Genomic DNA, 23,725 nt, shown 5'->3' with positions numbered 1-23,725 from the left:
AGTCTAATTGGAAGCTTGTTGGCCCATTTGGATCCAATAAGGAAGTTCTAGCCTAAATTAGACTTAACAAGAACTTCTAGGGTCTCCAATTGTTTGATGACTATTTGTAGTTCTAGTATGTTGTATTTACTTGAAGTTTTTGATTCACATTAACTTGAATGTATAGATTACATGGCTCAAAATTTACAGTTGTGACACGGAGTATGGATATCGACCACGGACTCTTTCTAGACAGTCCAGTAGAACGCTAGCAGGTTCATGACATGTAGGTGTTGTGAACGATATGTTCACCGGTGTACTCTATCCCCCTCATGGTTTCCCTTAGGACATCTACTTTCAAGGAGACCCCTTTGCATTAATGCCCGTCCCGATGAAAATCCTAAATTAGGTCTCTTGTAATAGTTGTTGTCATAAGGACGTAAAGTGAGGATAACGAGAATGTGTAATCGGGTTATTGTTGGTTGATGAACTAAATATAATTATTTATTGTGGGTTGAAAACCCTATATGCTCACCAGGCTCCCAAGCCTGACCCACTCAGTTTTTCTTTGTATTACAGGTAGTGGCACGAGAGCATAAGTTGGATGACATTGTCAAGATATATTTGGATTATAGACCAGTAGTTATATGTAACTGTTGTAAGGTCTATTTTGTATTGATTATGCTTTTGGTCTGTATCGAAACATGACATCCCGAGGTTTTGTTATATAATGAAAATACATTTCTTTAAGAAATGCTTTGATAAACCTTATTTTATCATGTATTGTTTTGGGGACAAAATTCCGTGACTCTTTTAAATCAATGGATTTACTCTGAAATTATTTTAAAAGCATAAATGAAACTGGTCTTTTCTGGCCGTGATTTTGGGGATGTCACATTTGCCCTCTTGACCCAAGAGATAATCTTGTTGACAATGAGAAGACCATCCAAAATGTTTCTGCCCTTAATGAAAGTTGTTTGCTCCTTGCTTATGATTTTCCCAATCACCACCTTTAGGCATCTCGCGAGCATTTCGGAAATGATTTTTGTGATACAACCAGTAAGGTTTATAAGGCGGTAATCAACAAGGCATATCAGGTTGTTTGCTTTGGGGATAAGGGTAATGAAAGGACTATTATAACCCCCTTTAAAAGACTTGTTTATGATTAAAAATTTCATGGCCTCAACAATGTTCTCTCCTAAAATATCCCAATACTTTTTAATAAACCCAAAATTAAAGCCATTCGGGCCTAGGCCTTTTTCGTTTCCGTATTTCCACACGACATACTTGACCTCGTCAGGAGAGAAATACGATTCAAGGAAGTTTCTGTCTAAGTCGTTCAAGCGCATGAACTTGTTATCACTTCTATGGTTGGGTCTAACTGGCAACGATTCCTTAAACTTGGAGTTGAAGAACCCAAAGCATTCATTCTTGACAGTGTGGGGTCGGAACACCATACATCATCAATATTAAGCCCCATAATTCAATTTCTTTTACTATTGGAGTTGGACATCCCATGAAAAAATGTAGAATTCTCATCTCCTTCTAGTGTCCATCTACTCCTGGATTTTTGTTTGAGATCTAGGACGCTTGTCGCTTTAATTTCTTGTAACTTCATTACCACATTGGTCCTTTCTGTGACCAACAGATTATCCATACCAAGGACTTCCTTCACCATTTCGATGTCCACCACCTCCTTTTTTAGGGAATCCATCTCCTTGTTTTTGTTTTTTAATCTCCCCCTCCATATCCGGATATCGTGTTTAAGATCTCTAAGTTTCCTTTGCAATCTTTCGGTCTTAGAGTGGATATCCAACACTTGTCCTTATTTATCCCAACTTTCTTTCACAATCTCATCAATTCCACTATCTAGCAACCACGAAGAGAAGAATCTGAAGGGGGGGGGGGGCATAATCCAGACCAAAAGTGTCAAGGAGGATAGGACAGTAGTTAGAATGAAGCTGGGGAAGTGTAGGGGAAGAAACATTAGGCCACCACTTAAGGCAGTTGGACGAGATTAAAAACCTATCCAGCCGGCTGAATTGAGCACCATTAGGTCTCATCCAGGTGAAACTTTGTCCTCCAAGATTCAAGCCCACTAGACTAACATTATCGATAAAGTTGTAGAAGTTGTGGGCGCCAACAGTAGAGAAAACTGACCCACTTCTTTCTTGTGGACACCTGACTTCGTTAAAGTCGCCACAAATAATCCATATTCGTCGTTTTTCACTTGCAATCTTGTTAGAGATGCAATTCCAGAGATTAAGTTTATCAACCCATACTTTGTTTGTTGCACTTCCAGTTACCAAGTGTGATCATGAGGTTACTGATAACCACTGTTGTTGTGATGTTAACAGCTTCCAAGTCCCAAACCGTGAGTAAACCACTAGAAATACCAACAGAGGGGGAGGTTGGCCATCCAACCTTTCGGTCTTTTCCCCGTAGAGAGTTCACATCAAAATCATTAAGCCTGTTATATTTAGTCTCTTGAAGACACAGAAATAGCACCTTATGGTCACGAAGATTATCCCTCACCTACTTCCTTTTGACCCCAGTTCAGTTACCATTAATGTGAAGGGAGACGATTCTAATCATTGGAAAAATTTCTCACCTAAACAGATACTCAGATAGCTGCTTCATTCAATTGCTTTTAAAATCCATCCAATTCGAAACCAATAGCTTCCCCTACGAGTTTTGTGACCATGGTTTCCTCTGATATTTTTTATGCTAGATTCTTCTAATTTTGGATAGTGTAACGCCCGTAGATCCGGACTAGTCAATTCAGAGACGATAAGCGTCCAAAATGAATTTTTGATAGAAGAGTTTTTAAAAAAATTAATCTTAACCAAGTTGTAATATATGTCACAAGGTTTCCGTACATATAAAGAACGCTGAAATCTGAGTTATAACGAAGAAGTTATGACTTGCCGAAGTTTCGTGACAGATTCAGCACGACGTTGTAGGACGTAAATTGTGAATTTATGATAGAGTGATATTTAGTCTTAGTAATCTAAACGAAAGTCGTAGAATACGTTAAACCGAGAGCGTGCAAGAACATCTAAATCTGACTTCGTATGAGGAAGTTATGATTTTTCGAAGTTCCAACTTAGCAGTATGTGTAACGCCCGTACATCAGGGCTAGTCAATTTAGAGACGATAGGCATCAAAAATGACTTTTTTATGGAAGATTATCTAGAAGGATTAATCTTAACCAAATTGTAGTATATGTCACAAGGTTTCCGTGCATATAAAGAACGCCAAAATCCGAGTTATAACGAAGAAGTTATGACCTGTCGAAGTTTCGCGACAGAACCGGCACGACACAACGCGACGTAAAAAGTGAATTTACGTTGGAACGATATTTAGCCTTAGCGATCTAAACGAGAATCGAAGATCTTGTTGTTAGTAGCGAAACGACGAAAAGTTAGGCGAGAACGGACGTCAAACGAAGAAGTTATGAATTTATAACGAAGTTTTTCTGTCGCGGCCTATTAAAAATAAATAATAAAAATAAAGTCGAAATTAGCCGACGGAGTCTAAATGAAAGTTGTAGAGCGTAGTCTCACATTCGCGTGGATATAAAGAACGTCGAAAACGGAGTTCGTATGAAGAAGATATGAATTTCCGAAGTTTATTAAATAAATTTTATTTATTTTTAATCTTTTAATCCGGCATTATCCGAAGACGAGTCACCGGTCCGATCCGACGTCCGCCCCGCGTACGCGAGTACGCCCCGCGTACTCCTAAGAGTGTCGACACTTCGGATGACGCATGCAGTGACGACTTCGGAGGCCAGTACGCCTCGCGTACTCCGAGGCTCCAGCCTCCTATAAATAGGATGCGAGGGCAGCCGGCTATTTTGCTAATTTCCTCTCTTCTCTCTCCTGTTTTGCATCGTTTTGCATGCCAGAAATACCCTGAAGCCCCGGTATTATTCTCGAGCCCCGAGGCAAGTCCCGAGATCCCGAAGATCCCGAGAAGTACGGTTCCCAAGTCGAAGCTCTGCCTACGAGAAGTTCGATTTTTGTAGAGATCTTCCAGATCTGCTGAGGATTTCTACTTCTGCAAGTTGTAGTGCTGTCCGATCATCTTCTGATCAAGTGAGTGTATACTACCTTTCATAAACACGATAATAATACAAGTATGGTTTGAGTGTATTAAGTATATTGTTGTTTATATGTGTGGGTGTGTAGTTACTTTCGTCTAACACATAAATATGAAGTATTTGCTATGAAATACGTGCTATGTGTTTATATGTTATTTGTCTATTTGAGATGGGCATGGAAATTGGAGTTTTATATAGGTGTTAAATGATTTAAACTGTGTAAGTATTTATATCTACAAAATTGTTGGGTAGAACATAGGTAGATGGAAATTGTTGGTGACTATGGAGTTAGCGCCTATTGTATAAATCTTGGCGACGATGTGACTTCGTGCCTATTTGATGAACCTTGGCGACTATGGAGTTAGCGCACATTGAGTAAACTTTGGCGACTATGGAGTTAGCGCTTGTTGAGTAAACCTTGGCGACTATGGAGTTAGCGCTTGTTAAGTGAACCTTGGTGACTATGGAGTTAGCACCAGATAACTATGGATTTAGTACTTGATAAGTAAGCTTTGGCAGTAATGGAATTCATGCCAAATTTCTTACGAATGAATGAATGAAGGATAGTTGGTTCTTAGGGTAAAACCTTAAGAAGATAATGGGGATGGGTAATTGGGTTGATTGTTTGCTGATTAAATATAATGATTATATTATTGTGGGTTGAAAACCCTATATGCTCACCAGGCTCCCAAGCCTGACCCACTCAGTTTTCTTTTCATTACAGGTAATGGCACAAGGGTATAAGTTGGTGGACTTGACGAGAGATTTTGGGATTATAGATCAGTAGTTATAAATAACTATTGTAAGATCTATTTTATATTGTTTATGCTTTTGGTCTGTAACGAACATGACATCTCGAGGTTTTATTATTTAATGAAAATACATTCTTTTCGAGAAATGTTTTGATAAATGGTTATCATATTTTATTTTGGGAACAAATTCCGCAACCGTTTTCTTTAAACGATCACTCTGATTTATAAAACAAAGCATAAACAAATCGGTTTTTTCTGGCCGTGAAATTGGGGATGTCACAGTATGCAACCCAAAGTTCGAATATGAGATCGAGTGGTTTCTCGCCGAAACAATCTAAACGAGAATTGAAGATCTCGTTGATAGTAATGCAAAGGTGAAAAGACAGGCGAAAACGGACGTCAGATGAAGAAGTTATGAATTTCTAACGGAGTTTTCCTGTCTCGACCTATCAAAAATAACATAATGAAAATAAATTCAAAATTAGCTGACGGAGTCTAAACGAGAGTTGTAGAACATGATCTCACCTACGCGTTCATATAAAGAATGTCGAAAACGGAGCTCGTATGCGAAAGATATGAATTTCGGAAGTTCGGGGCACGAACCCCGACACTGTGTCAAAGTTCACGACGTGAACATTGGGTTCATGTAACACCCGTAGATCCGGGCTAGTCAATTTAGAGATGATAAGCATCAAAAATGACTTTTTGATGGAAGATTATTTAGAAGGATTAATCTTAACCAAGTTGTAGTATATGTCACAAGGTTTCCGTGCATATAAAGAACGCCAAAATCCGAGTTATAACGAAAAAGTTATGACCTGTCGAAGTTTCGCGACAGAACCAACATGACCCAGCGCGACCCAGCACGACGTAAATAGTGAATTTAAGGTAGATAGATATCTATCCTTAGTGATCTAAACAAGATTCAAATATGTCTTCGATAGTAGTCCAACGATAGAAAGACAGACGAAAACGGACGTCAAACGAAGGAGTTATGAGTTTATAACGGAGTTTTCCTGTCCCGGCCTACTAAAGATAATATATAAGTAATATATTTATAATATATTAGAAATAAATTCAAAATTAGCCAATGGAGTCTAAATGAGAGTTGTAGAGCATAATCTCACCTACGCGTCGATATAAAGAACGTCGAAAACAGAGTTCGTATGCGAAAGTTATTAATTTCTGAAATTCGGGGCGCGAAACCCCAAAAATGTCAGATACCACGATGTGGCAAGCAGTGCCACGACGTGGCAAGTCTCTGACACCTCCGAGAGTCCCCCAAATGCAACTTGCGATGACGCATGCGGTGACGATCAAGCCCACGACGTGGAAAAAGGTGTCACGACGTGGCAAGGGAAGATTTTGCCCTATAAATAGATTTGAAGGGCCAGCCGTTTAGGGTTGCTATTTTCTCTTCTCTCTCTCCCGTTTTACCTCGATTTACGTGCAAAAAAGTACCCCCGAAGCCCCGGTATCAACCCCGAGACCCGAAGCAAGTCCCGAAGCCCGAAGATCCCAAAAAGAAAAGAGTTTCCGAGCCGAAGCTCTACCTGCGAGAAGTCTGGTGTGTGGAGAGATCACAGTTTCACCGAAGGATACTACTTCTACAAGACGTAGTGTTGCCCGATCATCTTCTGATCAAGTGAGTGTATAGTCACTTTCATCTTACACATAGATATGAAGTATATTATAAAATACGTGTTATGTGTATATATATTGTTGTTTATATGTGTGAGTGTGTGGTCACTTTCTTCTAACACATAAATATTAAGTATTTGCTATGAAATACGTGCTATGTGTATAATATAAAGTTGTTTATATGCCTGAGTGTATAGTCCCTTTCATAAACACGATTTTAATACAAGTATTGTTTGAATGTATTAAGTATATGTTTTGTATGAGTGTGTAGTTACTTTCACCTTACACATAGATATGAAGTATTTGCTATGAAATATGTGTTATGTGTTTATATATTGTTTGTTTACTTGAGACAGATGTTGAATGGTTGTTTCATACAAGTTTTTAAATGATTAAAACTATATATGTAATTTATATCTACAAATATGTTGGGTAGAACCTGGGTAGATGAAATAGTTGATATAAGATAAAATGATAAGAAGTTTGGATGATATTGATGTTCTAGTCAACTAGTGGAATAGAGATGGTGACCATAGACTGTTCTAGACAATCCAATGAAAAGATAATTGGTTTGCAACCTGTAGGTGTTTTGAACTCGATGTGTTCATTAGGTATTTTGAACTATATGTGTTCACTTGGTGTCCTTGAACTCAATGTGTTCATTAGGTATTTTGAACTATATGTGTTCATTAAGTATTTTAGAACTCAATGTGTTCATTAGGTATTTTGAATTATATGTGTTCATTAAGTATTTTAGAACTCAATGTGTTCATTAGGTATTTTGAACTCTATATGTTCACTTGGTGTTTGAACTCAATGTGTTCATTAGGTATTTTTGAACTCTATGTGCTCACTTGGTGTTTGAACTCAATGTGTTCATTAAGTGTTTTTTAACTAGATGTGTTCACTTGGTGTAGTTGAACTAAGTGTTTTAGAACTAAGTATTCACCAGATGTTTTGAATTAAGTGTTCACTAGGAGGGTTAGAACTAGGTGTCCGTTAAGTTTGTTGAACTAAGTGTTTACCGGTTGTAATTTGAATACCTTGGCAACGATGTCACTTCGTGCATATACCTTAGGTCAATCCTTAAGAATAAAGGATAGATGATTCTTAGGGTAGATCCTTAAGATAAACGAAGATAATGGGGATGGGTAATTGGGTTGATTGTTTGATGATTGAATATATATATATATATATATATATATATATATATATATATGATATAATATTGTGGGTTGAAAACCCTATATGCTCACCAGGCTCCCAAGCCTGACCCACTCAGTTTAATTGTATCACAGGTATCGATATGAAGCTGCTTTGCACTGAGAGATTAAAGGAGATGTAAATCACTAGAGTAAATAAATGTATGTTCTGTTTATGCTTATGTGTCTGTATCGAAACATGACATCCCGAGGTTTTATTATTTAATGAAAATACATTCTCTTTGAGAAATGTTTTGATAAGTTTTTATCATATCTTGTTTTGGGAACAAATTCCGCAACCGTTTTCTTTAAACGGTTACTCTGATTTTAAAATAAAGCATAAACAAACCGGTCTTTTCTGGCCGTGAAATTTAGGGATGTCACAGTTCACAACGTGAACTCAGTAATAACGTCTCCTGGAGCCTGTCAGACCCAAGATGCGACGACGCACCTGATGATGAGTGAACTCACGACGTGAATATTTGAGATTCATGACGTGAATTTAGAAAAATGGCCCTATAAATAGAAATCAAAGGGCAGCCAATTTTGGTTGCTAATTCCTTCACTCTCTCACTCCCGATACCCTCTCTAGTCCTCTTGAAGCACCCCCGAAGCCCAGGTATCATCCTGACACCCGAAGCAAGTCCCAACGCTCTGAAGATCCCGAGAAGAAAAGAGTTTTCGAGCTGAAGCTCTGCCCGCGAGAAGCCTGGTTCGTGAAGATATCCCAGTTTCATCGAAGAATACTACTTTAAGAGCCGTAGTGTTGTTCGATAATCGTCGTATCAGGTGAGTGCATAGCCCCTTTCATGAACATGATTTTAATACAAGTATTGTTTAAATGTATTAAATATATGTTTTGTGTGAGTTATTTGATGATGTATGAATTATGCGTTAAAGAACATTATTGAACATACCTGATTGTTTATGATAACTTAGGTTAAAGAGTAAACCTAAGGTTTGTTATAATGGTTATCGGGTAGTATCTCTTTATGAGTACGAGCGAGATATATATGGAGAATAGAACTTCAAAATATGTCATTGATCCAGAAGCATGGATTAGACATAGTTATTCGTCCCTAGTCCGAGAGTATGGATTGGACTTAGTTAATTATCATTAATCCGGGAGTATGGATTAAGACTTAGTCAGTTGTCATTAATCCGGGAGTATGGACTAAGGCATAGTCAGTTGTCCTTAGTCCGGGAGTATGGACAGGACATAGAATCTGTCATTAGTCCGGGAGTATGGATTTAGAAATAGACCAATTGTCCCTTATCCGGGAGTATGGAATGGGCACAATTATGGACTCGAGAATATGGACTAGATCTGGGAGTAAGAGTTAAGATTTAAGGTCCAAGGGTATGTATAGTCTCGTTGAGAGGATTGACGAGGTGGGGTAAGAGTTGGTTATATATATATATATATATATATATATATATATATATATATATATATAGACACACACACACACACAGAGAGAAACATTTTTATATTGTGTGAATTCTAAATTATATATATGTTATAACATTGTGGGATTGAAATCCCTATGTACTCACCAGGTTTTCCAAACCTGACCCACTCAACATTTTTGTATCACATGTATCGATACAAAGACACATTACATTGAGAGATTAAAGAGATGTATATCATTAGTGTAAATGAATGTAAGTTTGGTTTATGCTCATGTGTTTGTATTGACCAGGATATCCCAAATGTTTTAAAACGAATAAATACATATCTTTAGAGATGCTTGGATAAAGTATTTATCATGTTTTCTGGGAACAAATTCCGAAACAGTTTTCTTTAAAATATTACTCCGATTTTAAAATAAAGCATAAACAAATTGGTCATTTCTGACTGTGAAATTTGGGGATGTGACAGTTGGTATCAGAGCATTAGTTTAAGCGAACTAGGAATTTGTAGGATTTCAAGACTTAAACTTAGAATGCTGAGTGAAGATTGTGAGATAAGTGTCTGCTATAGTTTAGACACGAGCACTAGTTTATTTTAGGAAAGATGCCTAAAATGCTTTTATGTGCTAAATGTTATATGTTTGCTATATATTATATTATTTGTTCGGATCTATGGTCAGTTGCCGACTAGATCTGGAAACCTTATGTGTTTAGGATTCTAAGCGTATGACTACGATATTAGAACTAGCATGTAAATGTTTTGGGGAGATATGGATGATTTAAATATATACCGTGAATGAGGATCTAAATTCACCTTATTCAGTGTATAGATCAAAAATGGCAAGAACCAGAAGTGGAGCTGGAAACGTAAACAAAAACAGGAATCAACCACCTGTGATTGAGCAAGTAGTTGTTGTAGCAGCAACACATGAACCAATCACAAGGGATGGAGTGCGAGCCATGATTCAAGCCATGATGGATGAACAAAGGGAGGAAATGAGACAATTGTTGCTGAACAACAGGAGTGAACCTTCAATGCCTGTTAAACAACCGGAATTAAATGACGATCAGTCGGAGGAAGGAAATTATAGTAGATATGTTGGTCAAGCTGAACCGCCTGTGGTTAGGAGGAATAACCAAGAGAATGGAGTTGAGAGAAATAGATGCAAGTACAAAGACTTTATGACTTGCAAGCCGTCAACTTTCACTGGAAAGGAAGATCCTGTCGGAGTAATGGATTGGATCTCGAAAATAGAATTAGCCTTCCTGACATGTGGTTGCAAAGAAAAGCTATAAACCACATTTGCAGTACGTCAGTTCAGAGGTGACATTGTTCGCTAACAAATGTTTCCTACAACGTTCATGAGTGCTCCTGAAATGGGGATTTGAGTATTGGATTAAACTCACGCTCATAGAATTACTTCATGGAATTTATCATGGGTAATTATAAGACGATAATATCATATAGTCTTTAAACCGAGATATATGAGTTGTTGTTTACGAGTTGGTTATGCATTGACAATGCGTAAACGCATCAGTAACTTGATGTTATAAAACGTATTGTTGTGTATGATTTGATGAGTAATAGTACAAGCATATAAGTCAAAGTTTATCTGTTCCTTTTATCCCAAAGAGTAAAAGGGATATATTGGGCCCATCGATGATTTTGTTTTGACTTATGTGTCGGGCCTGGTCAGGACTGAATTAATGTGTTCAATTAAGTTCTTCATCATACAAATCAGAAATCGGGAATCAAATTGTTGGACAATGAGAATGATTTTGTTCCATGTCTTTGTCCACACGATATCTTGCAGAACAGAGGATTATATGATCCCTGATAAGGACACATAACTGACTAGGCAATAGTTCGAAAGCGACTTTTGAAAGCTACGATTGTTAGACAAATTTTGAAGTCATTCTTGCAATTATGGTTATTAGACTTATCCAAGTGGGAGACTGTTTGATTAGGTGTCTAAGTCCATAACTATAATTTGGTATATACTTGATTTGATAGTAGCATGGTCCTTTTGGGTTGGCTTCACCCTAGCAACTTGAAATGATGACTTTTGGAGAGAGATGTTAAATTTATTATTTAGAATAATAAATTGATTTATTAATGTATTATGAAAAGAATATATTAATTAGAAATCACGTTATTTAATTAGTATTTAATCAGAAATTAATTTGGAATTAGTTTTGGGATTAAAGGAACTGATTAAAGGAATATGGGTTGTTTTGCAAATCATTGATAGTTGTGAATTTAGGCTACTGGACTCCTTAGAATAGAGTGGACGAAAACTATAGGGAGGCCCTATAAATTTCGTCCAAGGCTCCCTAATAAGGGTCCATGGGCTGCTTAAGCCTTAAGCAGGAAATTAGGGTTTCCTCTAGCAAACCCTAGCAGCCCACAACTATATAAAGACCCCAACTATTAGTATTTTTGGGCACTGATTGCTTTCTACAAACCCTAGCCGAAATTCTGAAGAATTGTCTCCTCTCTCCTCTCATCCTTTTGTTAGTGGTGTTTGTGAACCATTAGAGGTGCAACATTTGAGGCACTAAACTTTCAAGATTCAAGGATCTACAAGGTGTTCTTGTTATTGCTACATAACAAGTAAGGCAAACATCAAAACCGTTTTATTATGCAATTTTCGATTTATATATGCTAGATCTAGGGTTTTGCTTTGGTATTCAATCTGCATGTTCAACTAGTGACAAAACTTAGGTCCAAAACAATTAGGGTTGCATGAACACATATGATGTAGTTATGCTAAAAACCCATCATGACAACACTAGGGTTTCATGCGAACAGGTGGAGATGGCAACGCTCGAGGTGTGTTGGTTTTTAATTTCTTTGCTCCAGTACTTACTTCGGTGAGGCGAGGCGACAATCATGACCCACATAACAGATCCAAATAAGGTGAGGCTTTTGTGAACAATGAAGCTTTTTGTAGCGACAGAGACGAAGATTCAGGTGGTTTTTTAGGGTTTTAGACAATGATGTGAGATGGTTGTTAGTGATGGCAACTTACTGGAGGAAGTGAATCCGGTGATGGTTTAGATATCCGGCGGTGTTAATGAATAATTCTGATGATGATATTTAGAGAAAAGAGAGATACAGAGGGAAATAGATATTAGGTTAAGAGTTTTAAAAAGGTTGGTTGGATGGGGCCATATATATTTTTTTAAATTTAAAAATAATAATAATAATAACTTTATATTAATTGGAAAATAAATACACAAATGACATTATGGTCATTTTAGACCTGATATGGACTAAATTTTCAACAAAACCGCATATCAGGGACGAAACGTGTAAGTTATAAACAAATGAGAGACAAATCAAATTAATTTTTAAAAATAAAGACTGAAAGTGTATTTTGACACTTGTATGAAGAACGATTTGTATAATTTACTCAATAAATTATGAATTGTATATTTAACACAAAGATTATAAATAAATATTTATTCATATGAAATAAAAAAAATTAAAAAAAAAAACGAAAAATAATTGTTAAAGATAAATAACAAAATAAATATTGATCTAAAATACAATAAAGTTAGGCTAGTTTTCTTTTGTCATTTTTTTTTCCAATGGTACCAAATAGTACCCAAATAAAAGAAGAAAACGTATACGTTTTGTCTTATTTCGATCTCAAACATATCAAAAAGTACGATGACAACTACACAAATAAAAATAAGAAATAAATATAGATTTTTGAACCAACATAAAACAAAGAAACGAAAAACAAGAAAACAAAAATTACTACTTTACTCTTTTATTCATCACCATTTAGAACCAAATTAAGAATAGCAAAAACTTATCACGACTTCATATCTTATCTCACTTACTAGAACAGACCTATTCATGTTGTCGTAACTATAACATAGTATTTGTTTTCTGTACTGTTACTATAACATAGTATATATTTTTGTATATAAAATAAAAAACCCCTAGTTTACTTAAACTTTTGTATATTCATAAATATTTATAAAAAACTAATAAAATAAATGAATTTATAAAAAAAGAAAAAAAAAAACTATTATAAAAGTGAAATATTGAAAATGTCGGTTAAAAGAATTATAAGGATAAAAATAACTTAAATTCATAGATTAAGATACTTTTTTTTTTTAATTTTTTGTAGAATGACATTATTGAAACCGATATACCTTATTAAAAACAAAAACACTTTTTAACAAAATGGGCTAACCCAAACTTGTGCGAGATACTCGTTATAACTCCTCTAATCGTGTAGTCCCTATGACACTATATAATCCCGAGTTCACCCATCTCAAATCCCATCGACTTTCCCACTATAATCAGCTATTTGTTTGCACGTTCTGCATAATCACTTGTACTTTATAACAATCTTTTTCACCGGAAGTAATGGCACAATACGGAGGAGAGCAACACGGCCATGAGGAGGGTCACCACACCGACGAGCAAGCCCACAACCCACTGCAGTCAACAGCCGTAGGTCATGATGAAGATATCGAAGCTACAAAAACTAACACCATAGGAACGGGAGCTGCTCATGGTCACGTCGATGAACAAGGGAAACATAATGGCGCCGGTGCCGGGGGAATCCTCCACCTTTCCGGCAGTGGCAATTCCACCTCTGTAAGTGAAATGTATACGTTATCTTAAATCTTCTAAGACTTTGAAATCAATAATTAACGTTGTGTTTGATTAATTGTGCAGTCGGAGGATGATGGTGAGGGAGGACGAAGGAAGAAGAAAGGTGTGGTTGAGAAGATCAAGGAGAAGCTGCCTGGTGGAGATGAGCAGGACGCTTCAACCACAACCACCGTTGAAACCGGCGGTGGCGTTGGATATGAGGGGGAGGATGAAGGGCATGAGAAAAAGGGACTGATGGAGCAAATAAATGAAAAGTTATCAGGGAGTCAGCAGTAATTGTTTGATGTCTACATGTATAATTAATCATGTATGATGCGTGTATTTATGACACGATATAGTAGATACAATAATCCGCCTTGTGGGTTTGTGTGTGTGAGTGATACACAAGGCATGCAGCTGGGGATATGGTTTTGTATGTTTGGTTCCTGATTTGTAATATTATACGATCAAGTTAAGTTCCTATTATAATATAATTAATCGATTAAAAAGATAAAAAGAAAGTATTAGGATGAAGCTTTTTCAACAATTTCACGACCCCATTTCGCATACTTAGTTGCATCTAATTCACTAATTGGGCACAAGCTTAAATGACACTAGCTAACCTCGTCTGTTTTGACTTAAGCCTCTTGCCTTTTGTCAAAGTAGTCCAAAGCCTCCCTTGGCTTTTTGTAAAAATCCCATGACCATTTTGTAGGCAGTCCTTCGAACAGCTCACTTGCTTCTTCCATGTTCCCATGTCTCGCATAAGCCACAATTAACGACATCCATGAGATTTCATTTATTTACGTCATTTCATCCAACACTTTCCGAGTACTATCCAAGAACTCACATATCTAACGTATATGTCAATCAAAGTATTAATTACCCACAAACAAATGAAAAGTAAACACACCAAGACTTGTAACCTGCCCGTGAATCTGCATACCCTAACTAACCCCACCAACAGCACTGCAACCTTTCAACAAAGTCGTGAATGTAAACGACACATGACCAATCCCTCGTCGTCTCATCAAATTATAGAACGTTAATTACAGACTCCATATAGAGTAACCACGTATCAAAGCTGTTAACAAAAATGGGTTTGGGCGCTTAACTTGGTGAATGGCTTGGATGGGGTATGGGTCCATAGGGACGTCGCATTTCGCAGTCAACGCACGAACTAGTTTTGTAATTACGTAACAACATTGATCAAGACTCGTACCGATAATGTGGGCATGAATTTACTTAGCCATCTCCAATACATTGAACTCTTTTTTTTTTAAACGGCAAACTAACTAAGCTATGTCTCCACTGAGACTTGAACCCCTGATCTCTCATATGAGATGGTCACTCCATACCGCTATGTCATTGACCCTTTGGTATACATTGAACTCTTAAGCCAACATTTCACTAACCATATTATTTAACCTATTAAACTCTACACTCCATTAAACTAAGAGTTTAATGGATTGTCACACCACCATTTTATTTTATTTTTTATAAATAATACTAATAAATAAAAGTAGAATATTATATTAATTAGAAATTCAAAGTTACAATTACTAAAAATTAATTAAAAATTACAATTTAAAAATTAAAAGTTGCGAATAATACATTAAATAAGATGTTATGTTTTTAACATATTTTAAGATTAATTTATATATTTTTTATTGTTTAGAATAAAAAATATAAAGTAACTTAATAAACTAAGTTATTGAATATAAAATAAAATAAAACATAAATCAAAAAATAACATTATATAGTTTGTTTGTTGAAAAAGAAATTGTTGTATTAAATTGAAAAAAAAAACATTACACTACACGGTTCAATGGGGAATTGGCGATTGAACCCCCATTCAATTAACTCTAGCTACAATGCATATTTACTCCATTCAATGTCACATCACCACTTTTATCCCATTAAACTCTTCATAGAACCCCCGTTGGAGATGGTCTTAGCTTGGCTAAGATTAAAAAGGATTTTGGAGGTCTTTGGCATACGAGAGATCAAGACCATTATACATGAAATTGATACACCTATTTAGGAAAAATGAGTGTTTTAGGTAGGCTTGACAATTGGGTTGAGTTCGGGTTAGCGGGTCATGGGTTGGCAGGTTGACGGGTCAGAAAACATAAACTCAACTCAACCCATATAATATATGAGTTGACAGATCACGGGTTGGTGGGTTGGAAACCTCAACCCAACCCAACCTATATGTAACGCCCCGTTCTTAAAGTATTTATGTATGAGTCCCTGAGATTTAAGAGAAAGGGTAATGTTGGTCCTTTTATGGGAAAAGTGGAAAGGGAAGACCATGCATGGAAAAGAGATCATGCTGGGTACGCTCAGCGTAAGCTGGACGTACGCCCAACGTAGTGGGGGAAGAAACGCGGGTGTTTGGGTGAGTACGCCCAGCGTACTAGAGGTACGCCCAATGTACTCTCAGAATCCCTAAAACCCTAATTTTAAGGCAACCACTATATAAAGAACATAAAGGTTTCCTCCTTAGCCTCCATAATCACCCTCTTAACCTCAGAAACCCTAGATAGCCGTACTACCTCCTTGGTTGGGTGTGTTTGGTCTTGGAAAGCTTGGATTAGCAAAGGAGAGCATAAAGGAAGAAAGGAGAAGTTGTCAAAGAAGGAGAGGAACGGCTGGAGCTTATAGATCTGGAAAGACATCATCCTTTGGAGCCTATTTGAGGTATAAAGCTTCTTGCTTGACATTCATATTGTGTAGATCTATGTGTTGTGAAGCTTTGACACCATTCTTGCCCCAAAAGTCCTCATCTTGTTACATGTTTCGAGTTGGTCAAGATTATCTGTCCTTTCAGACCTTAGGAGAGGTCTTGAGTGAGAAAAATGAGGTCCCAAGGGCTGAGGTTGTTCTATGTGTGAGATAAGTGGGTCTTAATGGATTAAGACCTTGGATTAAGAGCTTTATGGACGTCCCAAGTGATAAAGTTTGAGACTTTATGAATCTTAGGCATATTTGGCCTAAGGATCTGAAGTTTGGGCTTAAGAGCTTAAACCATTAAGACGTTATGTGATGTTGTTGAGCAGTGAGGTTACGCCCCTCGTAACCTATGAGTACGCCCAGCGTAGCAGGCCAGTGTCCCGATCCCATGTTGTGAGCATTGCTGTACGCCCAGCGTACCAAGAAGGGTACGCCTAGCGTACCAAGAAGGGTACGCCTAGCGTACCCCATCTGTGGCATTTTCAATTTGGGCCTTATAGTTTGGAATCTAGGCCCATTTGGTGCGGAGGGCCCAATTTAGTAAATTGGGCCAATATTGGGCTTTGTAGAAGATTTGGACTTTGGCCTTGGCCCAAATAAGTGGATGTATGTTTGGCCTAATGATTATTTTGTTATGATGGCTAGTTCGGGAGTTTCGGTGAGTCGGTGATTCGGGAATCTGATTCTTCAGTTCAGAGTTTCGGCAATTGCGAGGTGAGTTATCCTCACTATATCAACAGGGTCTAAGGCACCAAGGCCGGCCCTTTATCGGATTGAGATCCGGGTATTTGTTGATTATGTTATTGCTTGATATGTTTGCATCCTGGTAGTTAGGATGGTATATGTTAGAGACCTGGATGAGGTCGGTATCCTGATATGTAGGGTGATGCTATGCTAGTGACTGGTTAGGTCGGTATCCTGGTTAGGATGATGATATGCTATGTGATCTGTTAGCTCGACTTGTTGACTGTGAATTGTTATATGATTGTATGTTTATGTGCACATGGTTGTTGGACTGAGGTTGGGTTGAGGCGGGTCCTGCTTTGTGCTGTAAGCCAAGATACCCAGGGCGGACCGGTTGTCCTAAAGGCCCAACAAGCGGTCCGGATAGGCTTTAGGCCCAAGAGGGCGGACCAGACGTGCCGAGGCTCGGAGAGTGGACCAGGCCGACTAAAGGCCCGGTGCGGGCGGACCAGTCATACTGTAGACTCAGAGAGTGGACCAGGTGGATTGAAGGCCCGGTGCGGGCGGACCAATCACACTGCAGACTCGATGTATATGGCTAGACTCGGAGGGTGGACCAGGTGGACTGTTGGCCGGTGCGGCGGACCAGTCACACAGTAGACCCGAAGTGCATGGTTGTTCTGTGATCGGATATGATATGGCATGTTATGCGTGTATGGTATATGTGGTTGGTATTTTGGGGATATCTCACTAAGCTTTCGGGCTTATAGTTGTGGTTTAATGTTTTTCAGGTTCTTTAGGAGACCGTGGCAAGACAAAGGCGTGATCGTACCACTCCTCATGTTTATGTTGTGATGTGATTTTGGGAATACTCTAAATGAATTGTATTGAAAATCTTTTTGTAATAATTTAATGAAATCGGGTTGTTTTTGAAAAATTTAAATTGGTTGGAATTTTATGGTCGTTACACTATATAACCCGTTTACGTATATGGGTTCGCGGGTTCACAAGTTAATGGGTCAAACCCAACCCATATAAATCGTTTAATAAATAAACAACACATTTTAAAAAATAAGGTTTTTTCATTCATAAAATTATTAAAGTAACTAACATAAAATAAGATTTTCAACATAAATTCATAAAGTCAATAACATCCAAATAAAAATGAAAAATGAAAAAATTCATAGAAAGTGGATCTGTTCTTCGTGCGTGACTCGTGAAAATAATGACATGTGTTTTTTCTTTTTGTGATTAACGAGCCGCAAATGCAGATTAGTCACATACGAATACGGAAGGAATACAATGATACGGAATATTACGAATATGGATGGAAATCAAATTTCATTTATAACTAAATATATCATTTTTTTAAATGTAATATATATATATATATATATATATATATATATATATATATATATATATATATATATATATATATATATATATATATATACGGGTTGACGGGTTGACCCGTGAATCCAAACAGATAACCCAACCCAACCCATGAAATAAATGAGTTGGTAGGTTGACGGGTCAAAACTCTCAACCGAAACCTGTCTATTTTCGGGTAGGGTCAGTGTCCGGTTACATGTTGGGTCGAAAGTTGTCACCCCTAGTTTTAAGAGTTGTTAGTGATAACCATTTTTCTTATTGTAGGACATATATCACATGTTTTCACACTTCCGAGTGTATGAGAAGAAATTAACATTGTTGGGAAATTTATACAAAACGTAATGCAGTTTTTTTATACAATTTAAGAGCGTATTTAGATCGAATTAGTAAAGTTAGGTCTAGTCAAAGAGCGTGTTTTGGATAGATAATTTGGCAACCGAGAGATATTAAAGCGTGTTAATATCTTTCGGTACCAATTTAGAATAACAATCATGAATTACATCAAATCATAATAGAATTAAATGACAACATTCAGGACTAAAACTAGAACTAGAACATTTCCAACAAATTGTTTACAAACCTAATTCATTTTCTATATGTTCTTAAAGTAAATTGTTATTTTCATTATTTAACTTTTTGCAAATAAAACCCCCTTTGTAACCAAAATATTGCGCAAAGAGGTATAGATTTTTATGTCGTGTCTCTGTGGTTTGATTATGCTTGCTTTGTAATATTTTTTAGTACATTAAAGTAGTGTATTTGAAGTCTATTGTACCCCTAATTTGTTAGGTCTAACATCCCTAACAAATAACATACAAAAAAATTGATCAAATATGAACAAAAACGATAGTTTGTTACCATCCTGAGTCATTTTCTCTAATACAAATGACAATATTCATATGTCAATATATTTTAGTTTTTATCGGTTAATTATTAAATATATTGTGTGTTCAATAAAAATTATTTGATTTTCGAATTTAAAATTTTTGTAAGAACTTGTTATTTATAGTTTAGCATGTATAAAAGTTGCCATGATTTCTTTTTAACTTACATAACATTACATGTGATTTACAAAATAACATTTAATTTTCTAAAATGATTTCTCATATATCTGTTTAGCTTGTATGTATAGCGGACAACTACAAAAATCATTTTAAGAAACAAAATAAGTTTTCATTGAATACCTATGCTAAACTGACAAATAAATGAAAAAATTATGTTAGTTTTAGGCTTTTAGCACATATTAAACGGACAAGGAAAATAAAAGGTTGCAGTGGAAATTATTTAAAAAACAAAAAAACAGATGGTTTTTATTGAGTGGAATAGAATATAATAATTAAAATTAAAATGTTTTTGTGTAAAATCCCTAAAAATGAAATAATATTGTTTGCTAGTTTATTTATTATATTTGATCCTTCATCGGAATTGAACCCCTAGATTCGAACCCTAATAACTTGCAAAACCCAAAATAATACAAAACCGTCGTTGTTGAACTTCAGGGTAACTGTCATAGTTATCTTCAGGTGTTCGATGATTCAAATGCCATTGTAATAATCGCTTGCCTGCCTCCTGTAATTCGTTATCGCGATCAGTTTGTGCATAGAAACCAGGTATAGGTTCCTTGATTATCCCCAACTGATTACTATTAAATCTCAAATCCATTACCTTACATAAAACTAAATGCCTTTCGCTTCAAGATATGTCGATGTCTTACTTACAGTCTCTTCCTTCTCCTTCTGTTAGTATGAAGCTCCAGATCAGTTTTTTCTTTTCCCTTTTTACAGGTAATTGATGAATTAGTAGTTATTTACTCGTCTCTGTAAGAATTAAGAAACAAACTGTTGAATGTATATCAGTTTTGTTCTTTTTTTGAATGACAACTTCGTTTTCTTGTTTCATTTCTAGCTTTCCTCTATCAAACAGGCATCGTTGGTTCTGTGGTTGTACCTGCAACCAGTTGCTATGCTCTTGACAATTCTAGCCACATTCATGATTTTGTATCCTCCTCAAGTAACTGCAATTTGGAATTAAATTCTGTATTACTTGGTGACAAAAAAAAGTTTGTTTTCTCTAACATACTATACAGAGTAGCTGGTTTGGACACCCTATTGAGTATGATGGAGTGGTAATTTCCTTTTGTACATTTTGACCTTGATTTCATTCTAGTTGTTTTAATTTGGGATAGTTTCTTTTGTACATATTGATCTTGATTTCCTTGTATTTAGGATACTGATTATGCAATTCGATTCTGTAAAGATGTGGAAACAAGATCACAACCGGTGACTCATCATACTTTGTTTAATGATTAAAATGTATTATATTTATTATAAACATGATGGCAAAATTGTAAATGTGTGAGCTTACTGCAGGGGTATGTTGCTTTTGGCAGATTTGATGACTTCAATTATTTTGTTGCTGGTTCAGGACGTTATGATTTTGTTCAAGTAAGCTGAATTTGAGAATCTTTATATCTCATTCATGAAAATTTGTTCTTCAATATGTTTGATTTATAATAGTGGTTTTTTTTATGCATTAGGAATTTTATAATGGTGATCTTCAACACTGTGAAATAAGTCTTGACAAAAGGGGGCGTACAGCTCAAGTAAACATCATATGTGGTGATTGCCCAAATGGGCGTTGCAAAGGTATGTGAGTTTTTTTGGATCTTTTTTGTTTTTTCTCTGAATTTAAAACTTTTTAAATGTTCTAAAGATATTTGCATGTTTTTTTTAATAAAACAATTGTACCCAATTCTCAGGTGGACTTGAATGTGTATGCAATGTGACACTTGAGTCAGATTGCAGGTTTTCTCTAGCAAAACTTGTGTTTTTCATTGGCACTAATTTTTTCACTCCTACATGCTAATAATTTTTTTTTTTGAAATTATTTCTAATATTTGAATGCAGAATTATTGTTGAACTTGCAATTCCATGTGAGAAACCAGGTTTACGAGTGTTTGAAGGATTCACAGTGGGTCTTCATCCAAGATCATGGGAAATTGTAAGATATTGTATCATATTCTATAAATCATGATTGATTTGAAGTTATGTTGGAAAAATTACTGTTATACCCTTGACTCACTGCTTAACTCCTCATAGGTTTACAATGGCATGACTCAAATCGGTTACGAAAAGGCTTATAAGGATTACAGGTGTGAGAAGAAGATGTACTTTCATTTATTGGTTCTTAAACTAATGTTTTGTTAGAAAATTACTATTTTACCCTTTGTTTACTTTATTGCAGGTTTGATACAGACCAGAGTGATGTATCACTCTATATGACAGCAATTGCATCCCTTTCACATTTAGTAAAAAAACCATCCATAAAGGTATATATATAATCATATTTACCCAGTTTCTTTTGTTTCCATTGATTGGATTCTATTTTTCATTTTTATTTTTTTTAAATTTAATCTTTTTGTAAATTTTAAGGTTTCTCCAGAGACCGGTTTGGAGGTTACTTTGTCTGGTTCAGGGGCAACCGGGACTCCACCTACAACTTTGTCTCCAACATTGTTGAACATCGATTGGAGATGTACAATTATTTTATATATCTATTATTCTATATTTCATCATGACTCAATTTTTTATAAAATTTATAAAATTTCAGGTGAAAAAACCAGTGAGAATCCGTATGAGGTTGAAATAACTATCCCAGTGGAGGGTTATGATCCCATTCAGTTTACTCTTACAAAAATGTGCGGTAATACTCAATTTCTTATCTGTTTGACCAAAGTGTTTGACTATTAATCAAAAATGTCTAAAATGCCCCTCAATATGAAAAATAGTGGCATCATCTGATGCATGATTTTTCTTCATAACATTGCAGAATCTAGGCAAAATAAAGGAGGGGATTCTACTAAAGGATGGGCTCTATTTGGAATTTTTTCCTGCGTGTATGTAAATTTAATTATCTCTATTTACACAGCACTTATATCTTTAATAAATTGCATATTTCAAAGGGTAGATTACTTTCTTAGTGTTATTAATGCAAAACACATTGTAAATGGAGCAGATTCTTTGTCATTTCAATACTATTCTGCTGTGGTGGCTTTGTTTACAAGACTCGAGTACAAAAACAGGTAGGATATATATCATATATGTCTAATTTCGTCTTTTATAAAAATATAAACATTATTTTGTTTTGTTTTTCTGATGAAAATTTATAAACTTTTGTTGATAAATGCAGCATGGGATTGATGCATTGCCGGGAATGACAATTTTATCTGCATGTTTGGAGACTGTAAGTGAATATTTTTATACATAAAAAAAAAAAAAGTTTTATAATTTTTGACACAAAATAAAATTAAAAAAATCAGGTGAGTGGTGTTGGAGGGGGGTCAGGGTCAGGGTCAGGGTACCTAAGGGTGGATGATCCTAATGATGTTTTTACAAGTCAAGCTTCATGGACACGTGAGCCTACTGAAGTGGCTTCAGGATCTTCAAGAACAAGTGAGAGAAAATATGGGACGTAATTACCCTTTTGGCCTATTCTTGTTAACTTCAAGTGATATACAAGGGAAGGCGTTTCTTTTTCCTATTATGCCCTCCAACCAGATTCTAGTGTTCCCCACGGGAGTACAAGCATTGGATCTAAGTGTTTCTTGACTGTATTTGTTGTGACAAAATTACATTTACATTGTTTGGGAATAATCCTATGTGGGATCATGTTCATGGAGTTTGAACTTATAGAGTTATAGTGCTTTATGTTGTTTACATATCAAAGAAGCAAGCATGTTTCGAGCTTTAGTTGATTGTGTATGGTTCAAGATTGTAGTTTAAATGATAGGTTTGTTTGAGATTGTATTCTTTCTTAGTTATAAAAAATAGGGATGATTAGAAAAAAAAAATTATCAAACAAAGAGAAACTAAATACAAAGATGTGGTTTCAAGTTGGGTTAATGATAAATTATAAGGATAATAAACTTTATCACGCGTAAATCGTACTGTATAATGTAGGATCGGTTTGGTTTGGTTTGGTTTAGCTGATCCATTTACTTATCCCCAAGTAAAATTATAGATAACTAGACAGAAAATATAAAATTACATAAAAATACATTTAAAGTTATAATTATAAACGAGTTTACACCAAATTTGCCAACAAACTATCTCAAATAGCTATAAAAATCAATTTATATATTTATTACATCAAGAATTACCAAATTTGCCAACAAACTATCTCAAATAGCTATAAAAGTCAA

The 23,725-nt window shown here is 35.9% G+C and overlaps 2 protein-coding genes across 5 annotated transcripts; both read left to right on the top strand.

The window, feature by feature from the left end:
• Positions 1–13,311: 13,311 nt before the first annotated feature.
• Positions 13,312–14,209, top strand: LOC111913328 (dehydrin Xero 1). The gene is made up of 2 exons (XM_023909046.3): positions 13,312–13,713; positions 13,795–14,209. Exons 1-2 carry the CDS (start codon positions 13,480–13,482, stop codon positions 14,005–14,007), a joined length of 447 nt encoding a protein of 148 aa, XP_023764814.1. The 5' UTR covers positions 13,312–13,479; the 3' UTR covers positions 14,008–14,209.
• Positions 14,210–19,933: 5,724 nt separating this feature from the next.
• On the top strand, positions 19,934–23,273 carry LOC111913329 (uncharacterized). Of its 4 annotated transcripts, none has more exons than XM_023909049.3 (17): positions 19,934–20,135; positions 20,246–20,309; positions 20,431–20,522; positions 20,612–20,650; positions 20,751–20,804; positions 20,895–20,969; positions 21,062–21,170; positions 21,284–21,329; positions 21,432–21,525; positions 21,624–21,676; positions 21,769–21,853; positions 21,957–22,059; positions 22,135–22,227; positions 22,354–22,420; positions 22,540–22,606; positions 22,714–22,767; positions 22,844–23,273. In XM_023909049.3, the coding sequence occupies exons 2-17, from the start codon at positions 20,270–20,272 to the stop codon at positions 22,997–22,999; spliced, it is 1,227 nt and encodes a 408-aa protein (XP_023764817.1). In that variant the 5' UTR covers positions 19,934–20,135; positions 20,246–20,269; the 3' UTR covers positions 23,000–23,273. The 4 variants fall into 4 exon arrangements, with proteins under 4 accessions (XP_023764817.1, XP_023764815.1, XP_023764816.1 ...); XM_023909047.3 differs by having other exon boundaries at positions 20,223–20,309; XM_023909048.3 differs by having other exon boundaries at positions 19,935–20,135; positions 20,269–20,309.
• Positions 23,274–23,725: the final 452 nt, after the last annotated feature.

This window comes from Lactuca sativa, chromosome 2 (genome assembly GCF_002870075.4).
Source record: "Lactuca sativa cultivar Salinas chromosome 2, Lsat_Salinas_v11, whole genome shotgun sequence".
Lineage (NCBI taxonomy): Eukaryota > Viridiplantae > Streptophyta > Magnoliopsida > Asterales > Asteraceae > Lactuca > Lactuca sativa.
Note: the sequence above shows the minus strand (reverse complement) of the source record. Positions and strands in the feature narration are given on the sequence as shown.

Excerpts from the sequence above, each read along its gene's own strand:
- LOC111913328 (XM_023909046.3), top strand. The coding sequence starts at position 13,480 with ATGGCACAATACGGAGGAGAGCAACACGGCCATGAGGAGGGTCACCAC. Across the intron at positions 13,714-13,794 it reads GCAGTGGCAATTCCACCTCT|TCGGAGGATGATGGTGAGGG; the intron begins GTAAGTGAAATG and ends TTAATTGTGCAG.
- LOC111913329 (XM_023909047.3), top strand. The coding sequence starts at position 20,225 with ATGTCGATGTCTTACTTACAGTCTCTTCCTTCTCCTTCTGTTAGTATG. Across the intron at positions 20,310-20,430 it reads TTTCTTTTCCCTTTTTACAG|CTTTCCTCTATCAAACAGGC; the intron begins GTAATTGATGAA and ends TTTCATTTCTAG. Across the intron at positions 22,228-22,353 it reads TACTCTTACAAAAATGTGCG|AATCTAGGCAAAATAAAGGA; the intron begins GTAATACTCAAT and ends ATAACATTGCAG.